Below are 24485 nucleotides of genomic sequence, written 5' to 3'. Positions count from 1 at the left end.
TAGAACGAGACGTGCAGCATTTGGCGTCAGCTCTCACAGTTGAGAAGGAATCTTAACGAGGAGCAGGCATGATGAGAAGGTGCTTGTTTCCCTGCGTAGGTTACGGATCCAGCCATCCAGCCCGCCCCCGAACCACCCCAACAACCACCTCTTCAGGCAACCCAACAGCAGCCCACCCCCCGTGAGCAGCAGTGTGCTCCAGCCCCATGGTAAGCAGTCCTGGGAGCTGGGTGGGCCCCTGACAGGGCTCTGTGGTCCCTCAAACCTCAGGGAAGCAGTGTGGGGGTGCCAGGGCCTGAGTCCCCCACGGCCCAGGCGCTGCACAGTTTGCTGATGATGTAAAAGATTCTCCATCTGGCAGCAAGGGCTGGTGTTATCGAGAGCTCGAGAGGAGCTGCCAGCTGGAATGTGCTGTTGGGTTTCTTGTCACAAGATCCTTACTTATCACTCCTGGGGGTGGGGAGGAAGGGCTGATATTCTTGGGTTTATGCAAATCACTGTCAGCTCTGCTGAGTTTCTGTTTCTGTGCAAGGGGCTCTCGCTGTGACCTTTGCACGCTGGCACAGCATGACAGCACTCAGGAGCCTCACTCCTCACCCTCACAGACACGTACTGGGCTCCCAGCATGGCCCAGAGTCATAGAGTGAATCATAGTTTCATGGCCTGGTTTGGGTTGGAAGGGACCTTAAAGATCATCTCATTCCACCCCCCTGCCATGGGCAGGAACACCTTCCATTAAACCAGGTTGCTCAGAGCTCCATCCAGCCTGGCCTTGAACACTTCCAGGGATGAAGAGCAGATCTCTCTCCCAAGCCTCACCATGGGCTGACAGGAATGCTGAGGGTCTTTGTTCCTTGTAGGTGCTGCCTCCCAGTCCCAGTTCCAAGGGATGCCATCCCACAACACAATCTTCCCGCAGTCCGGTAACTGTTCCCCCCCTCCAGCCATGGGGCTGACGTGCCTGGGCCTGCAGCAGCAGTCGCAGCCTCAGCAGGTCACAATCCAAGTGCAGGAGCCCGGCGACATGGTGGGCAGCAGCCTCCTGCCCGGAGCCCCCGTGGGCGGGCAGGGCCTGGCGTCCCACGCGCGGGGAATGTCCCTGAGCCCCAGCGCCAGCCAGATCCAGATGCAGCACCGCGCCAACCTGATGGCCTCCCTCAGCTACGGCCACCGGCAGCTGTCCAAGCAGCTCAGCGCCGACAGCGCCGAGTCGCACAGGTGAGGCCTCCCTCCCTGCTCCCGGCCCGGGGAGCGGGGTGGGGAACAGGGAGGAGGTGTCTCGGGATAAGATGCACTGTCCTTGCCAGCCCGGGCCGTGCTGTGCTGGTTTTGGGGGGCTCACTCCCTCCCTGCCCTTGGGAAGGAGTTCCTGAGCCAGGCCAGGGCTCTGCAGGGCTGCTCTGCCACGTGCCTGAGGAAGCCCCTCGGGCTGCCTGCTGAGCAGGGTGGGCAGCCTGGCGTGCTGAGCCACTGCAGTGCAGTCACTCGTCCTTTTCCTTGAACGTGAACAGGTATCCCCCCACCAACTACGACCAGGTGCACTTACACCCCCACCTGTTCCCGGAGCAGCCCCGCGTTTCCCCCAGCAACTACAGCCCGTCGGGAGGAGTCGGGTTCCCTCCAGCTCAGCAAGCTCTGAAGGTCCCGCAGCTTGACCAGTATCCCAGTTTCCCTCAAAACGCACATCAGCAGCAGCAGCACTACACGGCATCGGCACTACAGCAGGCACTGTTGTCCCCAACACCTCCCGACTACAGCCGACACCAGCAGGTACCGCACATCCTCCAGGGACTGCTTTCCCCCCGGCACTCGCTCACGGGGCACACGGACATGCGGCTGCCCCAGGCAGAATTTGCACAGCTCATCAAACGGCGGCAGCAGCAGCAGCAGCAGCAAGAATTCCAAGAGTTGTTCAGGCATATGAGTCAAGGGGATGCTGGGAATATGGGCACCAGCGTGGGACAGAACCTCTCGGAGCGCCAGTCGTTGTCTTTGCCTTATCAGAGTGCTGACACGTACCACCCCCAGAACAGCCCCCAGCATCTCTTAAAAATCAGGGCTCAAGAATGTATCCAGCAGGTCCCTGCGTCCGTGCCGCCGCCGCAGGGATACGGACACCAGCCAGCCCTGTTCCACTCGGAGAGCATGGAGGAGGACTGCGCCTGTGAGGGAAACAGGGACAGCTTTCCTGACAGTAAGAGTTCAAACACATTGACCAAAGGTTGCCACGAGACCCCTCTGCTTGTAAATGCAGGAGGGCACGGGGACCCCGAATCTTTGCTAGGAACTGCTAATCCCGCGCAGGAGCTGGGAACGCACCAGTACAGGCATCAGCCCGCACCCGGATTCAGGAATAAGGTGCCCAGCAGAGGTAAGGCTTCCTGCTGCCCGTGCAGGCCAGTGCCCACCCGTGCCGGCCGTGTCCCGCTCACCTCCCTGCCCAGGACACCGCCCCGCCCGGCACAGCAAGGGTTTCCTGACATGTTTTGCACAGCATGGAATTACTGACATTCTTTTTGGCTTTTGTGGCCTTAAGTAAATGGCAGGCACGGCCTCTGTAATAAACAGGGTTGAGTAAGGAGGGAACCCAACCGGCTGCTTCCCTTAGGAATTTGACCTACTTCTGCAGGCAGGTAAAGCCCAGGCCCCAGTGTGCCACCATCTTTTCAGGGATGCTGTGTGCTGGCTATGGATTTATTCTTGCTGGTGGTGTTCCCCATTCCTTGTAAACACAGGATAGGAAGAGTTCAGCTGCTAGCACACCCCAAACTGTAGCAGTGTGTCCATGTATTCCTGCTCTTAAGCACAGACCCTCGAGTCCAGGCACTGCTAAAGCTGCCCCAAACCCACACAGTAACAGTGCTGGTCAGTGTCCTGTGGCTCAGGTGGCCTTGCAGCCTCTCTGGCACTTGGGAAGCAGCAGCGAGATTCTATCCTTGCTTGAACTGGAAAGGGTGAATTCTGGAGAAAATGAGTTTAAACTTGCCATTTGTTTCTGAAGACCTTTCCTGCTCCTTGGAAGCAGCTGCGCCTTTGCTCCTCAGTGGCTCTGCTGGCAGCGCTGTGCTGTCAGAGAATTCCTGCCTGAGCTGTAATTCCAGGCTCCTCTGCAGGAAAAACACCCTCCGAGCCCCTCACTAAGAGGGCTTTCAGGAGAGGCTGAGCAGGCAGATCAGTATTCCCTGCAGGACTGGGGGTGCTGGGCTGGAGCCACCAGCTTGCCCTTGGCACCGAGGGCCCTATTGCGGAGGAGCCGTGTCCAGGGCACAGGAGGCCCAGCTTTGTTTGGGGACACAGCACGGGTTTGTTGGGAAAGTACCGGGCTGGAACAGGCTGGCTCAGAGGTCTGAGTGGGGCTGCCAAGCCCTGACCCCCCAGAGCGTGGGCGGGGGGCAGGGACAAGGCAGGGCTGTTCTGAAATCCTCCTAAATTCTGAATTACCGATGTGTTTGCTCTCAGAGCTCCATTTCCCTGCTGTGCTTGGAGCATGAGTTGAGGGAATTGCCCCAGGTTCAGTGGAGGTGGGAAGCTCTGGAGGGGCTTTTGGTACCAAATCATGAGTTGCATCTTGCCACCATAGCCCATTAGATGGACAACAAGGTTTGGTGAAGTCAGAAGCCAAATCTCTACACCCACACTGCTGGTTACACAAGGAACAGGACTTTAGACTACAAGGCCTTGTAAATGAGTAAAGGCAAGTAAATGTTTACAAATATGTTTGTGTAAGCCCTTCTGACAGGGCTGTTTGGAGTGATCACATAGTAAACTATGTCTTGGGATGCAACTGCTTGTACCACTTTCCTCAAGGCCTCCATAACCCACTTGGACTCAGGCCTGCACCACTTTGGGTCCAGGCAGAGTTGCCTCAAAGCTGTCCAGGGACCCTTACCTGCACCAAATCCTACATCCCTGGGTTTTCTCACTACTGACCTGCACCAAATCTGATGTCCCTGGGTTTTCCCACTATTTTTCCTAGAATGCGTTACGAGGCTGCAGCTTTTCTTGAATGGGTAGTACCTTCTCTCCCTGCCCCAGCTCTCCAAATGTGTTTTCCCTAGAGCAGGGTGTAGCTTCTCAGTGGTTGAGCTTCCCCAGGAGCGTGTTGCTGCTGATCACAAAGCCCTGGATGTCCGGAAAGCATCTGCCAGAGATGGCAGCCAGGGACCGTGAGAGTCGACCAGATCCGCTTGGGATGTGACTAAACTGCCTGTGAACAGCCCTGCTCCAGTTTTGCTCCAGCGTGGCCATCCCAGGCTGGGAGTTCTGCCCATGGGAAACCTGCCTTGCCCCGGCACTGAGGAGCCGAGCTGGCGGTGGCCCTGCCCGCCGTGCCAGTGTCACATGCCACACTGACACAAAGGAGCCATTCCCTGTGGATGTGGGGATGAAAGGCTCTCCTCTGCAGGGCTGGGGCAAGGAAGGGAGCCTGAATTCGGGGTGTCTGCCCCTTGGCCTGAGCCGCATCCCCAGAGGTGCAGTGCTGGCACTGGGAAGCGTGTGGCTGGGTTTGGGGTCCCAGCTATTCCAGGCTCGGGGGACTCGTCACCCCCAGCGCCAGGGCTGTTTGTGGAGCTGGAGCGGGAGCAGCAGGGCTGCTGGCCCCAACCACTGCTCCCACAGTTGGAGCAGCATCCTGAGCAGTGTGTGGGTGGCACTGCTCCGCCAACATCTGTTACCTCATGTTTTCCTTCTCGCTTTTCCGGGAAAGCTGACTGTTAACCGCACGTAACCCCATGGTTGTGCAAAGGAAGGGGGAGGCCAGCTGCATCTCTGACTGGCCTGGGACAGGGCTCCAGCAGGAATGCCATTTCCCTGATAGAGGAAGGGCATGGGGAGCAGTGTGCTAGCTGTGCTATCCATGCTCACTTGCCTGGGAGCGGCATGGAGAGCACATGGGATGGGGTCTCATTTGGATCCTGCTGAATTTATGGACAGATTTGAGACTGTCCTGTGCAGGGTCAGGATCCATGTGGATCCCTTCCAACTCAGGATATTCTGTGATTCTATGAGATCCCTTTGGGGAGCAGTTTAGTGGCACCTCGCAATTGCAGTGCCAGCCAGGTGGTGTGGTGTCCCAGCACAGTGTCCCAGCACAGCAGGAGATCACTTCCCACTGGCCAAAGCCCCGGGAAAGCCGATAGCTCTGGCTGAGGGATCTACCTGCAGCTGTGTCACCTCGGGGCAGCTCCCCAGCGCTCACAGCCACGTCCCATGTTTGTGCTCTGCGGGGTCCGCGCTGAGCGAGCTGTTTGTGTGCTCAGCCCCGATGACAGGCTCCTCCATGGCTCAGGACTTTATCCAAAACATCTTGTACTTGATGACGAGAGGCTTTGCCTGATAGGAATGTGGCCTTTGCCCTCAGTCACAAGAGCTTGCAGCGCGGATGGACTTTGCCAGGCAGAACACCCGTGTGCTCCCGCAGCCAGATAGTGGGAGGGCAGGGAGAAGTCATCTGATAAAAGTGAACATCCTGGCCAGCTCTTCCAGCAGGATTATGTTGCTTACAATTGCCAAGGGGCCCTGCTAGAACATCCCGTGTTGGAGGCTCCCCCAGCTCTTGTGTAACGATGTGCACAGGATGGGGGTCGAGCTCAGGCTTGAGGGGAAGGCGGCAGTGGGAAAGGGTCTGGTTCCTGTGCTCCTGCCCCTGTCCCTCCAATTTTAGGCTGCTTTTGTAGACCTGATCCCAGTGCTAGGATTGGGATCTTAATGCTGGAGGGTGAAGCCTGCCAGGGTGCAGTCAGGGGCACTGGTGCTGCACCATTCCCACCACAGCAGCCGGGGGTCCCGTCTCTGCTCTACCAGCAGGGAGCACTTGTCCCTGGCCTCATATCTCAGCCCCCTGGTTCTGCAGTGGCACACGTGGCTGGGAGGTGCAGACCCTTGTACTAACCTGTTGTTTTCCTGTCTTGTCTGATTTTCAAGAGTCCATCGTAGGGAACTGCATGGACAGGAGCTCCCCCAGCCAAGCCATGCAGCTGCCTGACCACAACGGGCTGGGCTACCCCGTGCGCCCCACGTCCAGCGAGCACCCGCGGCCCAGGACCCTGCAGAGACATCACACCATCCAGAACAGTGATGATGCCTACGTAGGTGCCTTGGCCTCCAAGGCCCTTCCAGTGAAACAGCCCAGGCTGGCTCTGGCCTGGCTCTGGTCACACAGGGCTCTGCAGACACACCGAGCCCAGCCCTGGGTCCGGCTGTGAAGGAGCTGGTCGTGGCAGCCCAGACCTCACTGCTCCACTCCCTGGGAGGTTTGGGATGCTGGGAACTTTGTCCTGCCCAAATTTGATGTGTGCTTTGCTACAGCTGCCTTGTGCTGTAGATGAGAATGGCAGCTTCCCTGGTTCAGTGATGGGACGAGAAGTAATGGCCATAAACTAAACCACAAGAAGTTCCACCTCAACATGAGGAGGAACTTTCCAGGGAGGGTGGCAGAGGACTGGAACAGCTGCCCAGGGAGGGCATGGAGTCTTCCTCTCCAGCGACATTCAAACCCCACCTGGACATGTTCCTGTGTCACGTGCTCTAGATGACTGCCTCGGCAGGGGGGTTGGATAGATGATCTCCAGAGGTCCCTTCCAATCCCAGCTATTCTGTGATTCTGTTAGTTCAGAGGGATTTGGACTGTTCAGTCCATTCTCCTGTTGAGGGGACACTGGCTGCACCCAAGCTGTGCCTGATGCACAGTTCTTGTCCTTCTGAACCCTCACTGAAGTTTTGCAGAAGCTCCTCGGTCAGCTTGTCTGAGAGCTGGGGTGCAGGTGGGAGGAATTGGGGCACCTCTCCCCAGTTCCCCCTTGACGTGTGTCCTGTGTTCTCCCCAGGTGCAGTTAGATAACTTGCCTGGAATGAGTTTAATGGCAGGAAAAGCACTAAGCTCTGCTCGGATGTCGGACGCCGTGCTCAGCCAGTCGTCGCTGATGGCCAGTCAGCAGCTGCGCGACAGGGACAGCGAGGGTGAGGCCCTGGGCAAGCTGCAGACGTGGCACGGGGGGCGTGGGGGGCTCCTCGGGGTCTGGGTGGGGAGCTGAGAGGACCAGCTCGTGGTCTGCGTTGCAAAGCCACCTCTTCTTTGCAGAATGTGGGGAGAGTTTGGAAGGTCAAGAGCACCCCAACCTGGGCGATGGCAGCCAGCACCTAAACACCTCCTGTTACCCCTCCACGTGTATCACGGACGTCCTGCTGAGCTACAAGCACCCGGAGGTGCCCTTTGGGATGGAGCAGGCGGGGGTGTAACCAGGAGGGAGTGAGTATCCATGTGTCCTCCTCTCTCCCACACACTTCTCAGGCTGCCTTTATGGCCTCGCTTCCATGGGTCTCCTTCCCTGTTCATTGCTCCAGTGCTGGGGATGGGACCATCAGCTCCGAGCTCCTGTGCTGGGGCTGTTTGCTGTCCACCGTTTGCCCAGGGCAAACACCCCTCCTTCCAGGCCTGTGCTGTTTCCAAAGCCCCTCTCCTGGGACAGGGTTGGGAATGGAGTGGGAGTGCTGGAGGGCTGTGGGAGCAGAACTGCCGTTCTGGTGTCTCCTGACGTGTCTGTTTCTCCTCTCTTGCAGGGTTTGTGTACAGCTTTGAAACGAAAAGGTCCATTTTAAACCAACAGTATCTAGCAGCATTGCGCCAAATTGCCGTAGTATTTCTGACTAACTGGAATACCATGGCCCCTTTCCTCATCCTCACCTCATCCAGTGTGTTCCTTTGGGTTCTTTAATTTCTGCCACACTTGCCTGTAACTCCAGCTACCACCGAACAACCAGAGACCTGAGCCTGATGCGGCAGCGGAGGATCGGCGCAGCCTCGGCACTGGGGCTGCCTTGGGGGCTGTCACTGCCGGGGCTGAGCCTCCCTGAGGAGTCCAAGGGGACTGGAGCCACTCCTGGATGGAGCCTGTGCTGTCCTTCCCCTCTGTCCCGCTGCACTGGGGGGAGCTGAGCCTGGGGCCCTCCCCATCCCACCTGGGGCTCTGGCCGGTGCGAGGAGCTCCCACCCTGGTGCAATGCGCTTCTCGTCTCATCTCTGTCTGCTCTGTTCCCTCCTGTGTGCCGGGGTGCTGACAGGATCACCCCTTCCCTGCCCTTCCTCCCCCTCTTCTTTCCAAATCCGCCACGACTTGGGGTTTTTTCTTTTCCTGGCTAATGTAGGGCAGACGAATTTTTCTTTGTTTCCTTTGCTTCTCCTCCTGATCACGTAGGAATTGGGTTTTTTTTGGTAAATGTTGTTTTATTATTATTGTTATTAATAAAAGGCAAAAGGAATTTCTGTTTGAGAGAAATTTTTAACTAGATTCTGTTCTATATGAATTGTGACTTGCACCTTTTGTTCAAAGTATTTTATTTCTTTTAACGACATTGTACTTGTGACTGGTTTTCTCTCGTGCCAGTGGCGACAGTGGTAATTCTCCTTATACAGTTGGGACGTGCAGAGGTCTCTTCTTTGTCCCTTTTCCATCCTTTCCTTGGTGGATAGAGCGGGAATCCCCCCCACCGGGGCTCTGGAGCACGTGGTGTCACCCTTGCCTTTGGGACTTGACAAGCTCCAGCTCAGATCCTTCTCATTGACACTTTTCTGGAATATTTTATAAAACTAAAGGAAAAATCAGCCCAGCCCTCCTGACTTTGCACAGAAGGAAGCGTGAAACCAGCACAGCAGAGGTGACTTTGCTATCCTTACCCGTGCCTCTTCCCGGCCTCCCCTTCTCCGGGAAAACAACGCTAATGGCTCTGCAATCCCGAAAATCAGAGAGGAGGGAAGCTCCTCACCCGGCACCCGCGGGCTCGGGGAGGGGGCGCGGGGAGCCCGGCGGGAAGGGTGGGAAACACTGAAAGCCTTTTTGCTCTGTCCCTTCGGTTTGTTTTCCTTTTGTTTACATGACACTGTATCCTGGGAGAGTCGCCGGGCCCCCCCCAGCAGCCGCCGCCCCGCAGGGCCGCGCTCACCGTGCCATCCGCAGTATCACACTTTTTTTATCATGGCTTTGTATTGTAGTAATCAATACGCGCAGTATATGTTGAATGTATATTAATATACTTTGCTATTATTTCTGTTTTTTGGAAATGTCAGAAGTATTTTTTTTTTCCTTCCTCATTTATGTTGGACTAAAAACAAAACAAACAGACGGAAAAAAAAAGTTTCAGTAAAATCTTCAGTCCATTTTTTTGTGGGTCACTTGCAACTAGTCAATTAGTTGGACAGTGGGATCATAACAAATAAAACCATGATTATGATCTTCCCCGGGCTCTTGTTTGCCTTGTTGCTCAACGCCAAAGCTCAAGGGGCGGCAGCGCGGCCGCGCTTGAAGGTGCCGTGTCCCCAGTCCATCCCTGGGGCTGTCACCTCCCCTGGGCTCCAGTTAGTTGGGTTTCCCAAAGCCCCCATGGCACTCACAGCCCCCCCGCAGCACCAGAGCTCAGCAGAGCCCAACTCATCCTGTGAAGGACGTGGGTGTGGGGAAATGCCTGCGGATCAAACCCTGCTGTGGGGCAATTCCTTCCCCAGCCAGGCTTTCCCAGGAATGGGTAGAATCTGGGAGGAGCAGGGAGCTGTGCCTCCAGCACCCTGCAGTGTTGCAGGGGATGGTGATACCTGTGTGATGCCCATGAGGTGCCCAGTGAGCAGCTCCAAGGCTTGAGGCTTCTGGGAGCTGGTGCCACTCCAAAACAGGGAGCATCACTCCTCTGTAGCAGCTCCCCATGGCATTCCCAGCCCTGCTGGCCACGTACTCCCCACAGCCCTGTCAGGGGATGTACTCCCTCTCTCCCTGTCCCCTCTCTCCCTGTCCCCATTGCCAGGTGCTTCTCCCAGGCTCGGTTCCTGTGGGTCCCTGGGCTGGTGGCAGTGGGATGAGGGAGCACCTCGGGCCGAGGGGGGGTTTGGGGTGGCCGTGCTGGGGTGTTGATGTCAGGCTGGTGCTGGCTCTGAGCTCAGCCTTTGCTGCCCAGGTTTCCAAGGCAGGCTGGTGTGAGTGGGCAGCAGGGCACAGCTCTTGGGACCTCTGTGCTGGGGACACAGCAGGAAAAGGGGTGACATGAGCAGTGCGGGTCTCACCGGCCCCGAGGAAGGACGGGGCACAGACCCCCAGTGCAGGCGAGGGGTCTGGGTACGGCAGGACAAATCCCTGCGGGAATAAACCTTGTCCCTGGGCCTCCGGCCAATCCCTGGGGGCTGCGAGAGGCCCCGGCAAGGCCACAGCGGCCAGCAGGAATCTGGGTCACCGGGAGCGTAAACAGGCTCCTTGGCCGGCGAGGCGCGTCCCGCCGGGAGCTCCTGTTTGCTCGCCGTCCCTGCCAAGCCGGCGCTCCTCGGCGCTGGGCTGCGCGATCCTTGAACCCTGCGCGCCACATCGCCCGCCGGGAGCGAGTTCTTGGGCCGCCGCGCTGGCTTATCTCCGCGGAACTGCCCCTCCGGCATAAATAGCGGCGGCGGAGCCTCGGCCGCTCAGACGGGACGAGCAGCAGCGGCAGAGGTTGCTGGTAAGAGTCTGGGCTGCTCCAGAGGACCCGCGGTGCCCAGGGACAGAATCCTCTGCTCGTGGGACACCGCGGTTCCCACCGTCGGGCTTCGCCCGCGGCACCGGCGGGGATCCCTCGAGCCGGGCTGGGGGCTCGGCTCCCGCTGGGGCTGGATTTGCCCAACTTCCTTGCTCTGCCCCCAGGTTCAGCGCGAAGATGAGAGCCGTGGTGTTGACCCTCGCCCTGCTCTGCCTGACGGGTAGGTCCGGACGGGGCTGGGGCGGTGGCGGCTGCGAATCCCCGCGGGACGGAGCGGGACGGGGCGGCCGAGCCCGATGCGGGCGCTGCTGGAAGCCTCCGGCTTCCGAAGCGCTTTGCAAGTCAGGCTGCAGCCAAGAGGCTCCCCGGTCCCCTCCCGAGCCGGGCAGGACCCCGGCAGGGCTGGAGCCGTCCCCGCTGCGGTCCCGCCGGCACCGGGCAGTGTGTCCTGAGCACACCCGGCTCTCTCCGTAGGCACCCAGGCCCGCTCCTTCTGGCAGCACGATGAGCCCCAGGCGCCCCTGGATCGCCTCAGGGACATGCTGGATGTGTACCTGGAGACAGTGAAGGCCAGTGGCAAGGAAGCCATCTCCCAGTTCGAGGCCTCTGCCGTGGGCAAACAGCTGGAGTAAGTGGGGGCCGTGTGGCAGGGGCTGGAGGGGGATCCCTGGGTGCCGTGTGTGACCTCCCTCTGCTCCCACAGCCTGAAGCTGGGTGAGAACCTGGACACCCTGGGTGCAGCCACCGCCAAGCTCCGTGAGGACCTTGCCCCCTACTACAAGGAGGTGCGGGAGATGTGGCTGAAGGACACCGAGAACCTGCGCCAGGAGCTGACCAAGGACCTGGAGGAGGTGAAGGAGAAGATCCGGCCCTTCCTGGACCAGTTCTCTGCCAAGTGGACGGAAGATCTGGAGCAGTACCGCCAGCGCCTGGCCCCCCTCGCCCAGGAGCTGAAGGAGCTCAGCAAGCAGAAGGTGGAGCTGCTGCAGCAGAAGCTGACCCCCGTGGCTGAGGAGGCGCGGGACCGGCTGCGCGGGCACGTCGAGGAGCTGCGCAAGAACGTGGCACCCTTCAGCGACGAGCTGAGGCAGAAGCTGAGCCAGAAGCTGGAGGAGATCCGGGAGAAGGGCATCCCCCAGGCTGCCGAGTACCAGGCCAAGGTGGTGGAGCACCTCAGCAACCTGCGTGAGAAGGTGACGCCTCTGGTGCAGGACTTCAAGGAGCGCCTCACCCCCTACACCGAGACCCTCAAGGCCCGTTTCATCTCCTTCCTGGACGAACTCCAGAAGAGCGTGGCCTGAGCCGCCAGCCAGTGCGGCCAGGGACTGACCCCAGCCCCGCAGCCGCCTCGGGGTGCTCCCTGCCCTGCCCCGGGTGCTTCCCCTCGGGGGGCTCTGGGGATGAGCTACCAGAGCCCTGGGCCAGCCCAGCCCTGGGGTGTCCTCCCCAGAGACCCTCTCCTCTCCTCCCTACCCCCTCCCCTCCCCTCCTTGGCGTCACTCTCAGCTTTGCCTCCCTTTTGTCAAATAAACATGACTTAAGTTATTGGAGCTCGCTCAGTCTTTGCAGTGGATGCTGGAGGGCACAGCCTGAACTGGGGCTGGGGGCGAGGGATTCTCCGGGCTGAGGGTATTGGAGAACCCAAGAGGGAATGGGGGCACAGGGAGCTGGTGTTGGGGTGCCCTGGGCTCACCCCGTACTGAGCCCAGCTCTGCCCAGGGTGCAGCCAGGATTGGACTCACACAAAGGGCTCTGCAGGGCACTGGGACTGGGTTTGCAGGACCTGGAGCCCTCTGGACTGTGGAAGCAGAACCCAGCTCCTGCCACCCTGGGCACCGTGACAGGGCCATGTGTAGCCCCGGTGCCGGTGTCTGTCCCAGCCCTCCCTCTCTCCACAGCTCACACTCCTCCTCCCCATCCCCACAGCGATGTCACCACAGCCATTTGCTTCAGCCCCACTTTATTGAGAGAACCAAGACAGCGGGTGGGAGCCGGGGGGACCCCAGCCCAGCGGGACCCTAGCCAGTCCCTGGTGGGGCTACATGGCCGGTGTCTTCTTCCAGAGCTCTGCCAGCTGCTCCTTGAGCCAGACCAGCCGCTGCTTCAGCAGCTCCGTGTTGTCCGTCAGCCACTGCCTGTGAGGGGAGGGAGGGCAGGGGATCAGTGCGGGGCCCGGACGGGCTCCCCACTGGGATTGGGGGACAGGGACAGGTCCTGAGCTGGGGGCAGTCGGGGGCACCTGGCCTGCTGTGCTGCCTCTGACTCCCGCACCCTGCTGAAGGCGTCCTTGGCCATGGCCGAGGCTTTCTGGGCGAGCTCCTGCACCTTCTGCACCAGCGCCTTCGGCTCCTCGGGCGAGTCGGCCCCTGCGAGCAGGAATCGGTTGGGAGTGGGGGGACGGGGCCCCGGGGCTGTGCCCCCCCGGAGTGTGCCCCAGCACCCTGAGCCCCGACGCCCTCCTCCCGCACAGCCCTCGCTGTCCCTTACTTGCTCCCACTGCCAGGACGGCCGTGCAGGCGAGCAGGAGCAGCAGCGACGCCCTCATGGCTGGGGAGAGAGCAGAGCACATGGTGGGGGTGGCAGGGGGGGCCACAGGGGTCCCGACCCCGTCCCCTTCCCAGCACGACCCTCGCCAGGGGTGTCCCCACTCACCTGTGCCGGGCTCTGCGACGTGGGGGCAGCCCCGGGCTCCCCCTTTATACCCTCCCCACGGCCGCCCTTGAGGGGGTTTGTGCAAAGGTCAGGGCGGGGGGCTGGCCGGGAGCGGGGCACGGGGGGGTTGCAGGGGGGCTGCATCCGGTCAGGAGTTGGGAAATCCCGCGGGGATGGAGCCTGCCGGGGCTCCGCGTGTGTCCGTGTGTGTGCACACACCTGTGCACATGTGTGCCTGTGCACGTGTGCCTGTGCACATGTGTGTCTGTGCACACGCGTGTGCGCAGCCAGCCCGGTGCCCGCTGCAGGGCTCAGCGCGGTGACTGCGGCCCTGGGGACACGCCTGGGGCCCTGGGCACACACGGCACAAGGGTGACATCCAGCGGCTCCGGCCCCGGGCACGACGCCCTCGGGCACCGCGAGAGCCCTTTGGACCTTGTCCCTGTCAGTGCCCGGCCGGTCCCTGCCCCTGCCCGCGGTGACACATCCCGGCGGCTCTGCAGCCCGAGCAGGGGCCCGGGGTGGGGTGGGCTGAGCCGGGGGTGCAGGGCTGCACCCCCGGGGTGTGCCAAGGGCCCAGTGCCCACGGCCAGCGACACGCACGGCCCCCCCCCATTCCCAGGCACACCAGCACCCGTGGCTGCAGTTCCTGAGGGGTCCTGACCTGTTCCTCTGGCAGGGCTTCCTCCATGAGCCTGGACTGGGAAGGAGCAGTGCCATCCTGCACATACACAGCCTTGTGAACCCCCAGCTCCATCACAGCATCACCCTGAGCCCATGTCCTGCCCTGCTGCCCATCCCAGGCACAGCACAGCTGGTGGCAGGGCTGAGGAGTCCCCTCAGTGTCCCCCAGACCCCGTGCCCTGTCCCACCACCACGCATCCCAGGTACCACCCCACATCCCGGGTACTGCACAGCTGGCACCAGCACAGCCACCACTGCATCCCACGGAGCAGTGAACTGTCCCCTCTGTCCAGGGTCCCCATCCTCAGGAGGGGCTCAGCCCTTGTGTGTCCCGTGTACCCCCAACCCCTCTCTGCCCTGGCACCTCACTGGGAGCTGGTGGGTTCACCGGCCACAGGTGATGTCAGGGCTGCGGGTGATGTCAGGGCTGCGCACACATCAGGTGCTTCCACGTCTCAACTCTGCTAAAGTCCAAGCCCGGGCTGTGTCACAGCCTGCGTGGAAGCCACGGGGGTGCTCAGGCTGCATAAATAGCACAGGGAGCTGCCGGCTCAGCAGGTACCACGGCCGTGGCAGCACAGGTGAGCAGCTGCAAGGGCTGGGGAGAGCCAGTGCCTCCGTGGCCTGTGGTGGGGCAGGGGGCTGGGGGCCGGGGGGCTGCCAGCCTCTGGGGTTCCCTTCACCTCCTCTCTGTGCTCCCGCAGGAGTCCCCAGTGCTCAGGATGGCACCCAAGGTGGCCGCCCTTGTCCTGGTGCTCCTCGCAGTCTCAGGTGAGGTGACGTGTGGGTCCCTGGTGCTCGCAGGGGGGTCTTGCCCCAGGGCAGCAGTGGGGACCTGCTGTCCCTGGGGGAGTGGGATTGTCCTGGTGCTGATCCCACCATCCCCTTGCAGGGGCACGGGCTGACGTGAACCCCGACGAGGTGGCCAGTGTGATCTGGAAGTACTTCACGGAGCTGGGCAGCAATGCCAAGGAGACGGTGGACCAGCTGCAGCAGACTGAGCTCACCAAGCAGATCAAGTGAGCTGAGCCATGGGCTGAGGCTCGTGGGGGCTCAGGGGGCTCAGGGGGTGCCGGGGGCACACGGGCACTGACCTGTCCCTTCTCCCCAGCACCCTCCTGAAGACCAACCTGCAGAGTGTCAGCGCCTACGCCGAGGACCTGCAGGAGAAGCTGGTGCCCTTTGCCACCGAGCTGCAGGCACGGCTGGCGCAGGACTCGCAGCGGCTGAAGGAGCAGATCCGGCGGGAGCTGGCGGAGCTGCAGGCCAAGCTGGCGCCCTACGCCGACGAGGTGCACCAGCAGATCGGCACCAACATCCGCCAGTTGCAGGCCAAGATGAGCCCCTACGCCGAGGAGCTGCGCTCCCGGGTGGACCGCGGGGCCGGGGAGCTGCAGCGGGTGCTGGAGCCCTACGCGACCGAGCTGCGGGACCGGCTGCAGGACAACGCCCAGAGCATCCAGGCCTCCCTCAGCCCCTACGCCGACCGGCTGCAGGAGCAGATCGACGGCGGCGTGGAGAGCCTGAAGGAGCGGCTGGTGCCCGTGGCCGATGAGCTGAAGGCGCAGGTGGCGCAGAGCGTGGCGGAGCTGCGGCGTGGGCTCAGCCCCTATGCCCAGGAGGTGCAGGACGGGCTCAACCGGCAGCTGGAGAGCCTGACGGCGCAGATGGAGCGGGCGGCCGAGGAGCTGCGCGCCCGCCTGGCCACCAGCTCCGAGGAGCTGCGTGCCCAGCTGAGCCCGCTGGCGCGGGAGCTGCGGGAGGCGGCGAGCGGCGACGCCGAGAGCCTGAGGCAGCGCCTGGCCCCCCTGGCCCAGCAGCTGGACCAGCGCGTGGGGCAGACCCTGGAGGCCTTCCGGCAGCAGGCGGCTCCCTTCGGAGAGGCCTTCGGGAAGCAGCTGGTGCAGCAGCTGGAGGAGATGCGCGGGAAGCTGGAGTCGGGTACCGCTGGAGTGGAGGATCACCTGCAGCTGCTGGAGAAGGAGGTGCGGGAGAAGGTGTCCGCCTTCCTCAGCACCATCCCACCCCCCGAGAACTGAGTCCCCCCCGGTGCCACGGGGAGGTGACACGGGCTGGCCAGCTGTCCCCACACACTCCGAGCATTCCCAGCCTCTGCCCGCAGCAGAAATAAACCTTGTGATGCACATGTTGGTCTGTGTCCTTCCTTCCCTACAGTATCCTGCTGTCCTGCCCCAGGACGGGCAACCTGGGCAACTTGGTCCAGCTGCTCTGAGGGGGGACCATCACCCTGAATGTTCTGGGGAACCTGGGAGAGGGCACAAAGGTGGGGGCAGGTGGGTGAGGGGCTCAGTGCTGGTGGCAGCCAGGTGAGCCCAAGGGCCAGCATGGGACCAGGGCCCCGACATCACCTCACTGGGGTGCCACAGCAGCCCAGGGGGCTCCAGAGGGGCAGAGCCCCGGGATGCAGCTGTGCATCCCCACTGTGCCACGGAGGACGGGATTCTGCGGGCCGTGCTTCAGGGAGAGGAAAAGGGAACTGACCGAGCGATGGCCACAGCGAGCCCCTCGAGCCGTTCTGCTGGCGGGATGGGAAGGGAAGGGCTGGGATGAGACTGGAGAACAGCCAGCGCTGCCTGGAGCGACCTCACGCGTTGGCACAGGCGAGGGAGCCTCGCGGACTTCGGTGCCGGAACAGCGCCGGCGACTGCTCGGCGTTTCACCCCGGGAGCGCCGGACTTCGCCCCCCACCCAGGGTGCCCGTTTGTATTCCCGGGGGAAAAAAGCCGAGCACGGCGGGCTGGGTATCCAGCGGGAGCGGGCAGCCCCAGGAAAGGTGTGCTCTGTGCTCCCCGTCTGGGCTGCTGACACCGCTCATGCCACCCTTCCCTGGCACAGCCGGCGCCGGGCTCACCCTCCCGCACCCATCCCGGGGGTCCAGGCTCCCTTTCCACCCCCTCGGCCTCTGCGACAGGAGGTGCAGCCGGCGGCCCCATCCCCACCGCCCCGGCGGTTCCATCCAGCATTCCCTCTGGGATGTGAAGGTCGGCTTCGGGGCAGGGTCAGCGAGCGCGGGGGGCAGCGGGCGGTCAGGTGACCGTCCCCCAGGTCACCTCCCAGGAACGGGCACGGACCTCCACGTTGTGTTTACACGGAGTGAGGTCCAAAAAGCCTTCCCGTGCCGCAGGGCCTTATCGCCCGCTCCTCCGCTCCCCCCGGACCTATATAAGGGGAGCCGCGGGCCGGCTCCCGGCGGGAGGGACACGGGAGGCACCAAGAGCCAGGTGAGGGACGGGGACACCTTGTGCCTGGTTTGGCTTTGTGCAGCCGGAGGAGCTGGGTGTGAGTTCAAAGGTGCACAACGGCAGGGTTACAGGGGACTCCAGGTATTACGGGGGACCCCAGGTGTTTATAGGGGGACCCCAAGTGTTATGGGAGACCCCAGGTGTTACAGGGTGTGAAGCAGAGCCACCACCCTGTGAGCACTTGGCAGAGCAGCCTCTCCCATCTCTCCCGCAGCCCAGCAGAGCCCGGCCCAGCAGACCATGCTGCTGAAGGCTGTGCTGCTCCTCTCCCTCCTGGCTGCCTTCCCAGGTGGGTGTGGGCACAGGGGCGGGGGGGGGGCAGCACCACGGACACCCCACTCATGCCACCCTCCCACCCTCAGTGTCACCGGCCCAGGCGGGGCAGGGCAGCTTCTGGGAATACCTGAGCCAGCTGACGGGGGACAAGGACAGCCTGCAGCACGGCCATGGCAAGCTGGGCAAGGACATCACGTGAGTACAGTGCCCAGGGTCCCCCAGCACAGCTAGGGCCCTGCTTCTCTCCCCCGGGGGCACAGAAGCTCACGGGAAGGTCCTCGTGGGTGTTGGTGTTTATTAGGGGGCAGTGTGGGCACAGAGGGGTGCTGTGGTCAGTCAAGGGTGCTTGGTGACTGTCTCCTGCAGGAACCTGAAGGAGAGCATTAAGGATGGAGTCGGCTACATGGGAGACTTCCTGGGGAAGCTGTCACCCCTCCCCAGGGGCCCCCAGCCCCAGCTGTCCCAGGACTCGGACAGCCTGCGGAAGGTCATCCGGAGGGAGCTGGAGAGCCTGCGGGTGAAGCTGTCCCCGTACGTGGACGAGGTGCACCACCAGGTTGGGAAGCACCTGGACGACCTGCGGCACCAGCTGCAGCCGTTCACGGAGGAGCTGCTGGACGAGGTGTCCCTGCGGGCGCGGGAGCTCCGGCGGCAGCTGCTGCCGAGCCGGGAGGTGACGGCGCAGCTCCTGGAAGGTGCCGGCGAGCTCCAGCGCTTCATGGCCCACTATGCCGACAAGATCGCCTTCCACACGGACCAGGTGAAGGACATCTTCCACCCGTACGCCGACAGGCTGGTCACCGAGATCCACCGCAACGTGCAGGAGCTGCACCGCTCCGTGGCCCCGCACGCCCGCGCCACCCCGGAACAGCTCAACCAGCACATCCAGGAGCTGTCGGCCAAGCTGACCCGCAACGCGCGGGACCTGCACCAGCAGATCCAGAGGAACCTGGAGCAGCTGAAGGCGAAGCTGAGCCTGTACCCCGAGAGCCTCGGGGAGCCCCCGGCCCCCCCCGGCCGATACCGGGAGGCGCTGGCTCGGGAGGTGCAGCGGCGGGTGGAGGAGTTCCGGCGGGACACCTACGTCCAGATCCAGGCCTTCACGCGGGCGCTGGACCAGGAGACGGAGGAGATGCGGTTGAAGCTCAGCGCCCGCCCCGACCCGCCGGAGGAGCCGCGGGACGCGCCGCCGCCGCCCGTGGAGGACCTGCGGGCGCAGCTGGACGCGCTGTGGAGGGACCTGGCGCTCAGCCTGGGCGGGGAGGCGGGCGGGGAGCGGTGATGGGCGGGGGTCACGGGTCTGGGTCCGGGGATGAACCACAATAAAGGCGCCGCCATCGTGGCCATGGGAGCACGTGTCACATGACCGCCCGGGGCACGTGACCGCCCTGGGACACGTGACCGCCCCCGCCACGTGACGGCGGGCGGGCATCGCCATGTCGGCGCTGGGGGCGATGGAGCCGGGCCCGGGGTCGGGACCGGGCTCGGGGGGGTCCCTGTTCCGGCCCCTCAGCGCCGACGACGGCGAGCAGCAGCCGGCGGAGATCGAGTCCCTCTGCATGAACTGCTTCCGCAACGTGAGGGAGCGGGGAGAGCCGGGGCTGGGCCCCCATGGGGGTCGGGGTGTGCAGGGCTGTGCAGGGGTCCGGGGTGTACCGGGATCGGTGGGGGAGCAGGACGGGGTGTGCAGGGGTCCGGGGGTGTACAGTGGTCTGCGGGAGTCGGAGTGGGAGCAGGAGAGGGGTTGGCGGGTGGGGGACACAGGGGCTGCAGGGATGTGGTTCTCGGTACAGGGGTCTGCAGGAGCAAGGGAAGATCCACTGGGGGCCGCAGCTGGGGCGGGGGGCACTGGTGGGATGTGGAGGGAGGTGGGCAGGGGCTGCTGGGGTGGGGAGAGGTTTGGGATCAGGGAGCTGCCCACGCTGGGAGGGGCTGACAGGGATGTGGGGCCTGCGGAACACTGCCCTGAGGGTTCGGATTCCCACGACAGGGAGTGACGCGGCTCCTGCTCACCAGGATCCCCTTCTTCAAAGAGATCATCGTCAGCTCCTTCTCCTGTGACAGCTGCTCCTGGTCCAACACAGAGATCCAGTCAGCGGGCAGGATCCAGGAGCAGGGCGTGCGCTACACCCTGGCTGTCACCTCGCGCCAGGTGAAGGGCACGGGGGGCTGCCCTGTGCACACCTTTGTCCCTCACGGGCTGGTCTGGCTCCAGCCACAAAGTGTTTATCTTCTGTGCTGTTTGGCAAATAGCTTTATTTGTTTGGCAGTAACTGTTCCAAGCACGAAATGTGCACGTTCCCAGTGGAGAGGGGGCTGGAGCCAATGCTGCTGCACAGCCCAGTGTGGGAGCCCCTGGATCTGCTGGGGATCCTAATGCTGCTCCCCAACTGTGTATACAGGACATGAACAGGGAGGTGGTGAAGACTGACTGTGCCATGGCTCGAATTCCAGAGCTGGACTTTGAGATCCCTGCCTTCTCCCAGAAGGGAGGTGGGTGACGTGCCCCCCAGCTCAGAGCAGTTTGGGGGGGGCTGTGGTGTGTGAATGGTGCCATCACCTCTGTTTTCTTCCCCTCTCCAGTCCTCACCACCATCGAGGGGATCATTGACAGAGCTGTGGCAGGCCTGGAGCAGGACCAGCCCGTGCGCAGGGTGAGGTGCTGGGAAAGGGGGAGCTCCTCAGGGATGGCAAATCCGTGGGTTGATCATCCCCTGCCCGCTGGTGTTGTGCAGGGGTGGTGGGGGAGAGCACTGGGGGCTTTTGTGCCAGGATCACCTTTGCCATCAGCTCTGGGCAGCCCCTGCAGCAGTTGGACTCGGTGATCTTGGAGGTCTTCTCCAACCTAAGTGATTCCGTGTCATCTTGCAGGCGACAGACGAAGAGGTGGCCAGGAAAATAGACGAGTTCATTGGAAAACTGAGGCAGCTGAAAGAAATGAATTCCCCCTTCACCTTTGTGAGTGCACACGGGAGGGAGGCCCCTGTTTGGCACGGGGAGTGCAGGATGGCTCCCTCAGGCTCCCTTTTCCCGCAGATCATCGACGATCCCTCAGGGAACAGCTTTGTGGAGAACCCCCACGCGCCGCGGCGGGACGACGCCCTCGTGGTCACCCACTACAGGAGGACCCCCCAGCAGGCTGCTATGCTGGGACTGGAGGTGACTGGGGGCTGCTGGGCCATGTGCTCTCAGCCTGGGGAGCAGGGCTGATGAATCCCTTGTTCCCTGGGAGTCCCCAAATTAGGGAACCTGCTTCTCTTGCAGGGGGAGGAGGTGGATGCGAAGCCGCCTGACGCTGCAGAGGATCTGAGGGACGAGGTGGGTGATGTTGCAGTGCAGAGGTGACACCCAGGAGAGGTGTTCTGGGCTGACTGGGACATCCTGACCCCCCTTTTCCTTGCCCTGCTCCAGGTCCTGCAGTTCAACACCAACTGCCCTGAGTGCAACGCTCCGGCCAACACCAACATGAAGGTGGTGCGTATCCTTTGAGGGGGGTGGGCGTAGGTGGGGGTCTGCAGGGAGGTGGGGTGGGGTGAGGGTCCCTGTGCTGACCCTGGGCTCTTCCTGCTGCACCTGGATGGATTCTCTAGTGGAGCCTGCCAGGGTGCAGAGCTGTCTCAGGGCCGCTCACAGCGAGCTCCTGCAGTACCTCGGAAGGACCGAGGCTGCTGCCTTGAGGTTTTCCTTGACTGTCTGCTCCAGAAATCCCACACTTCAAGGAAGTGATTATCATGGCCACAAACTGCGACTCCTGTGGGCACAGGACGAATGAGGTGAGCTGGAAAAGTGCTGACCTCTTTTTTTTTTTTTTTTTGGGGGGGGTGGGTGCCTTTGTCCCTGAGCTCTGCTTCCCAGTGTGGTGGTTTGGAGCCAGGCTGGGAGGGAGGCTGGATTTGGGGGCGGTGTCAGGAGGTGCTTTATGCTGGGTGTTGAGGCTCTGTCCCAGGTTTGGGGTTGACTTCAGGCACTGTACCAGGTTTCCAGTGGCCTCTGGGCTGCTCTTAAAGCACCGTGGTGTGATTTGAGTGTGAATTCCATGGAGCTGACTGCCAGCTGTTCCTAGGTGAAGTCTGGAGGAGCGATTGAACCACAAGGCACCAGGATTACCCTCCGGATTACAGACCCTTCTGACATGACAAGGGACATCCTGAAGGTACACTACCCTTGGATACCTGCCCTGTCCTCCTCTGGAGGCTGTGGGGAGTCCAGGGGGGCCCAGCCATCCCTCCATGGGGACTCACAGGGTGTTCACTGTCACAGTCCGAGACATGCAGTGTGGAGATCCCAGAGCTGGAGTTTGAGCTGGGGATGGGAGCGCTGGGGGGGAAGTTCACCACGCTGGAGGGGCTGCTGAAGGACATCCGTGACCTGGTGAGTGTGCTGTGCCAGCCTGGTGGGGCTCAGCCCCCTCTGTGCCCCTGTTTGGGCTGGCCCTGGTTCTGGCTGCCTCACAGGTGCTCACCTGCCCTTCCAGGTGGAGAGGAACCCCTTCACTCTGGGGGACAGCTCCATGCCCAGCAGGACGGGGAAGCTGCAGGAGTTCATTGGGAAGCTGCAGGAGGTGAGTGTGCTCTGGATTCCCATCCTCTGCCAGAAGTGCTGAAGGATTAGGAAGAGCCTTGATGGCTGGACCTGCTCTATTCCTGCAGATCATAGACGGGAAGAACAAGGCTCACTTCATCATGGATGACCCTGCAGGCAACAGCTACCTCCAGGTACAGCCCTGGGCCCCTGGTGTGGGCTCTTCTGTATTCCTCTGGGGGTTCTTGGGGGCAGCGTGCCCCAGCCTTTGGAAAGAGGGCAGTGCAGGAGGTTTTCCCCTCTCCCCACAGAACGTGTACGCCCCAGAGGAGGACCCGGAGCTGAGGGTGGAGCGCTACGAGCGCACGTTCGAGCAGAACGAGGACCTGGGGCTGAACGACATGAAGACGGAGGGCTACGAGCCTGAGGGCGCCTCGGGCCGGTAGCAGGGGGCGCTGGACCCCTCCGGCCCCTTTCCCAGCCGCTCCAGGGACCAGGACTTGATTTAGGGCCAGGACTCTTCTCCCCTTCCTGGGAGTCAGGGGAACTGCTCCAGGCTGAAGGCAGCGGAGCTGGGCGGGAGGTGTTATGTTGATGGGGGGGACGGGGGACTGGAAATCGGGGCCGCGACCCCCAAATAAAGGTGTTTGGATAAAGATACACGGACAAAATAAGGGAGGCGCCGCGTCCCGCCTCCGCCCCGCGCGTGCGCCATTCACAACGCTGGGCGCGGCCTGGCCACGCCCACGGCCCCATTCATAGCTCCGCCCACGGCTCCGATGCGGCCTGGCCACGCCCCCTCCGCGCCTTTAATGGCCGTTGCCCGTCTGGCCACGCCCAATCGCAGCTCTATCTATGGCCGCTCTGCGGTGCGGGCACGCCCACCGCCCCGCCCACACAGCAGACATAGTGTGGCCCCGCCCCTTCCTGCCGGCGCGGCGGTTGCGCGTCAGCGGCCGCGATGGCGGCGCCGGGGGTGTCCAAGGCCGAGTACCTGCAGCGGTACCTGAGCGGCCCCGCCGCGCCCGCCCAGCCCCGCCGCCGCCGCAAGAAGAGACCGCCGGGCGGCACCGGCAGAGCCGGGTGAGTCCCGGGGGCAAAGGGGGCGGCGAGGCCTGCGGCGGGCCCGGGTTCCGCGGTGCCCCAAAATCTCCCCAGAACCCCGCCCTGAGCTCCCCTCCCGGGGCCGGGACGCTCCTGATGGTCTCCCCTCCCGCAGGATGCGGATCGTGGATGACGACGTGAGCTGGAACAGCATCGCCGCCGCCCCGCAGAAGGAGGAGGAGGAGGACGACGAAGCGGACATGCCTGTGGTGAGCCGGCGGTTTCAGACGCCAAATCCCTTCTCCTCCTGTTTCCCTGGGTGGGATTCCTGCTCGGAGCCCTGGAGAGCTGGGTGAGCTCAAAGGAGCCTGTTCTTAATGGCTCTGTGTTTTCCAAGAGCACAGCAGTTCTGAGCGTCACAACAGCTGCTGGAACAAGGCAGGAGGAACTGGGCTGGCTGGTGGCTGCTGCAGTGTAGCTGAGGCTGGAAACCTTGGCAGTGAAGGGAGAAACGTTGAAGAAAAAGGCTTTGGAAAATTGTTTTGAGATTTTTCCCTGGGAAGGCAGCTAAAGGATGGTCACACATCAGTGTCCATCAGCAGTTCTGCTGAATAAGTTGTGTTGGAAGGTGGGAATCCTGCCTCTTTTTTCCTTCACAGCCCTCTTGTTTACCGTGGTGATGTGTTTCCAGGTGGCAGAGTTCATTGATGAACGTCCTGATGAGGTGAAGCTCATGGAGGAATTCCGAACAAACTCCAAGTGGAAGCTTTTGGGAGGTGGGAGCAGACCCTTCCACCCTCCCACCCTAGTGTTTGACTGCTCTAAACAGTGACACAAGTTAAAACTAAATCCTTGAAACACTGGAGGGCTCCTGAGCTGTGCAGAGCCCTAACAGTGGTCACTCTCATTGTTTTCCTCTAGACCAGAACGAAGATTCCCAGAGTTCAGATGTTTCGGGACCTGCCAAGTCTGCCACGAGGTATGGGGGGCTTCAACCAGGAATTCTGCTCTCGGTTCACTCTGGTTTTCTGGTTTTGCCTCTCTGGTTCTGCAGTTTCCAAGTGCTTTGCTGTAAATTGTGGGCACAGGTGTACATGGGCTGGATAACTCCTGCCTGGGAGGGGGGCTGGCAGCTCCCTGAGTGTGTGTGACATGGGGAACAGCTGTCCCATAGTCCTGTGACAGTGCCAGGAAAATCAGGGTGATGATTGCTCTCGATTTGAGTGATGATGAGGGTGGAGAACTGAAAATTCCAGCTGTCCCATGATCTAGGCTCCTGGGAAGGTTTCTGGGGTGTGCTCTGGGGAGGCTGTGGCTCAGTGCTGCAGGTCCCTACACAGAGGTGCAGAATCCACGTGAACTCACCTTCACAGAGCTGTTTTCAGCCTTGACCGACTCCACAGGCCTGCAGGTTTTGTTTCTGAGCAAACCAAACACAAACTGAGCTCATTGTCACCTTCTCCCGCCCTTGCCCTCCCAGGTGGCAACGCCACGACTCCCCGGACCCTTTGCCACCGAGGGGGGAACACAACGGCTCCCTGGACCCCTCTGCCC

General features: G+C 62.0%; 7 protein-coding genes across 17 annotated transcripts in view; 6 read left to right on the top strand and 1 right to left on the bottom strand.

The window, feature by feature from the left end:
* The window catches only part of SIK3 (SIK family kinase 3), a 73933-nt gene extending 64700 nt beyond the window's left edge, over positions 1-9233 (top strand). For all 5 annotated transcript variants that reach the window (XM_017809471.1, XM_017809469.1, XM_017809468.1 and 2 more), the window contains 7 exons: positions 100-209; positions 861-1218; positions 1512-2371; positions 5926-6089; positions 6828-6960; positions 7082-7249; positions 7561-9233. In XM_017809471.1, coding sequence (XP_017664960.1) covers positions 100-209; positions 861-1218; positions 1512-2371; positions 5926-6089; positions 6828-6960; positions 7082-7239 — 1783 coding nt within the window. In that variant the 3' untranslated portion in view covers positions 7240-7249; positions 7561-9233. The remainder of the gene's footprint in view (positions 1-99; positions 210-860; positions 1219-1511; positions 2372-5925; positions 6090-6827; positions 6961-7081; positions 7250-7560) is intronic.
* A 1159-nt stretch (positions 9234-10392) lies between these two features.
* Positions 10393-12041, top strand: APOA1 (apolipoprotein A1). Its single transcript, XM_017809497.1, has 4 exons — positions 10393-10473; positions 10656-10711; positions 10966-11119; positions 11195-12041. The coding sequence occupies exons 2-4, from the start codon at positions 10669-10671 to the stop codon at positions 11790-11792; spliced, it is 795 nt and encodes a 264-aa protein (XP_017664986.1). The 5' UTR covers positions 10393-10473; positions 10656-10668; the 3' UTR covers positions 11793-12041.
* A 393-nt stretch (positions 12042-12434) lies between these two features.
* On the bottom strand, positions 12435-13217 carry APOC3 (apolipoprotein C3). Its single transcript, XM_017809500.1, has 4 exons — positions 13144-13217; positions 12979-13038; positions 12731-12857; positions 12435-12626 (listed from the first exon to the last, which is right to left on the bottom strand). Exons 2-4 carry the CDS (start codon positions 13034-13036, stop codon positions 12530-12532), a joined length of 282 nt encoding a protein of 93 aa, XP_017664989.1. The 5' UTR covers positions 13037-13038; positions 13144-13217; the 3' UTR covers positions 12435-12529.
* Positions 13218-14292: 1075 nt separating this feature from the next.
* On the top strand, positions 14293-15971 carry APOA4 (apolipoprotein A4). The gene is made up of 4 exons (XM_017809491.1): positions 14293-14408; positions 14532-14598; positions 14720-14846; positions 14939-15971. Exons 2-4 carry the CDS (start codon positions 14550-14552, stop codon positions 15864-15866), a joined length of 1104 nt encoding a protein of 367 aa, XP_017664980.1. The 5' UTR covers positions 14293-14408; positions 14532-14549; the 3' UTR covers positions 15867-15971.
* A 552-nt stretch (positions 15972-16523) lies between these two features.
* On the top strand, positions 16524-18781 carry APOA5 (apolipoprotein A5). 5 transcript variants are annotated; one of them, XM_017809479.1, is made up of 5 exons: positions 16628-17127; positions 17305-17379; positions 17453-17561; positions 17733-17922; positions 18127-18781. In XM_017809479.1, exons 1-5 carry the CDS (start codon positions 16662-16664, stop codon positions 18646-18648), a joined length of 1362 nt encoding a protein of 453 aa, XP_017664968.1. In that variant the 5' UTR covers positions 16628-16661; the 3' UTR covers positions 18649-18781. The 5 variants fall into 5 exon arrangements, with proteins under 5 accessions (XP_017664972.1, XP_017664968.1, XP_017664967.1 ...); XM_017809483.1 differs by lacking the exon at positions 16628-17127 and adding an exon at positions 16524-16621 and having other exon boundaries at positions 17733-18781; XM_017809478.1 differs by having other exon boundaries at positions 17733-18781.
* On the top strand, positions 18780-22558 carry ZPR1 (ZPR1 zinc finger). The gene is made up of 14 exons (XM_017809486.1): positions 18780-18943; positions 19357-19518; positions 19769-19859; positions 19950-20020; positions 20238-20324; positions 20403-20525; positions 20631-20684; positions 20778-20844; positions 21069-21139; positions 21430-21519; positions 21627-21737; positions 21841-21927; positions 22016-22081; positions 22199-22558. Exons 1-14 carry the CDS (start codon positions 18803-18805, stop codon positions 22331-22333), a joined length of 1356 nt encoding a protein of 451 aa, XP_017664975.1. The 5' UTR covers positions 18780-18802; the 3' UTR covers positions 22334-22558.
* Positions 22559-22839: 281 nt separating this feature from the next.
* BUD13 (BUD13 homolog) overlaps positions 22840-24485 on the top strand; it is a 5897-nt gene continuing 4251 nt past the window's right edge. For 2 of the 3 annotated variants that reach the window (XM_017809490.1, XM_017809487.1), the window contains exons 1-5: positions 22840-22970; positions 23107-23200; positions 23623-23710; positions 23853-23910; positions 24412-24484. In XM_017809490.1, the coding sequence (XP_017664979.1) occupies positions 22849-22970; positions 23107-23200; positions 23623-23710; positions 23853-23910; positions 24412-24484 (435 nt within the window). In that variant the 5' untranslated portion in view covers positions 22840-22848. The remainder of the gene's footprint in view (positions 22971-23106; positions 23201-23622; positions 23711-23852; positions 23911-24411; position 24485) is intronic. The other variant, XM_017809488.1, reaches the window with a different exon arrangement.

The sequence above is a fragment of the Lepidothrix coronata genome, unplaced genomic scaffold, assembly GCF_001604755.1.
Source record: "Lepidothrix coronata isolate B3197 unplaced genomic scaffold, Lepidothrix_coronata-1.0 Scaffold27, whole genome shotgun sequence".
Taxonomy (NCBI): Eukaryota; Metazoa; Chordata; class Aves; order Passeriformes; family Pipridae; genus Lepidothrix; species Lepidothrix coronata.
This window is presented reverse-complemented; position numbering and strand designations above follow the sequence as displayed.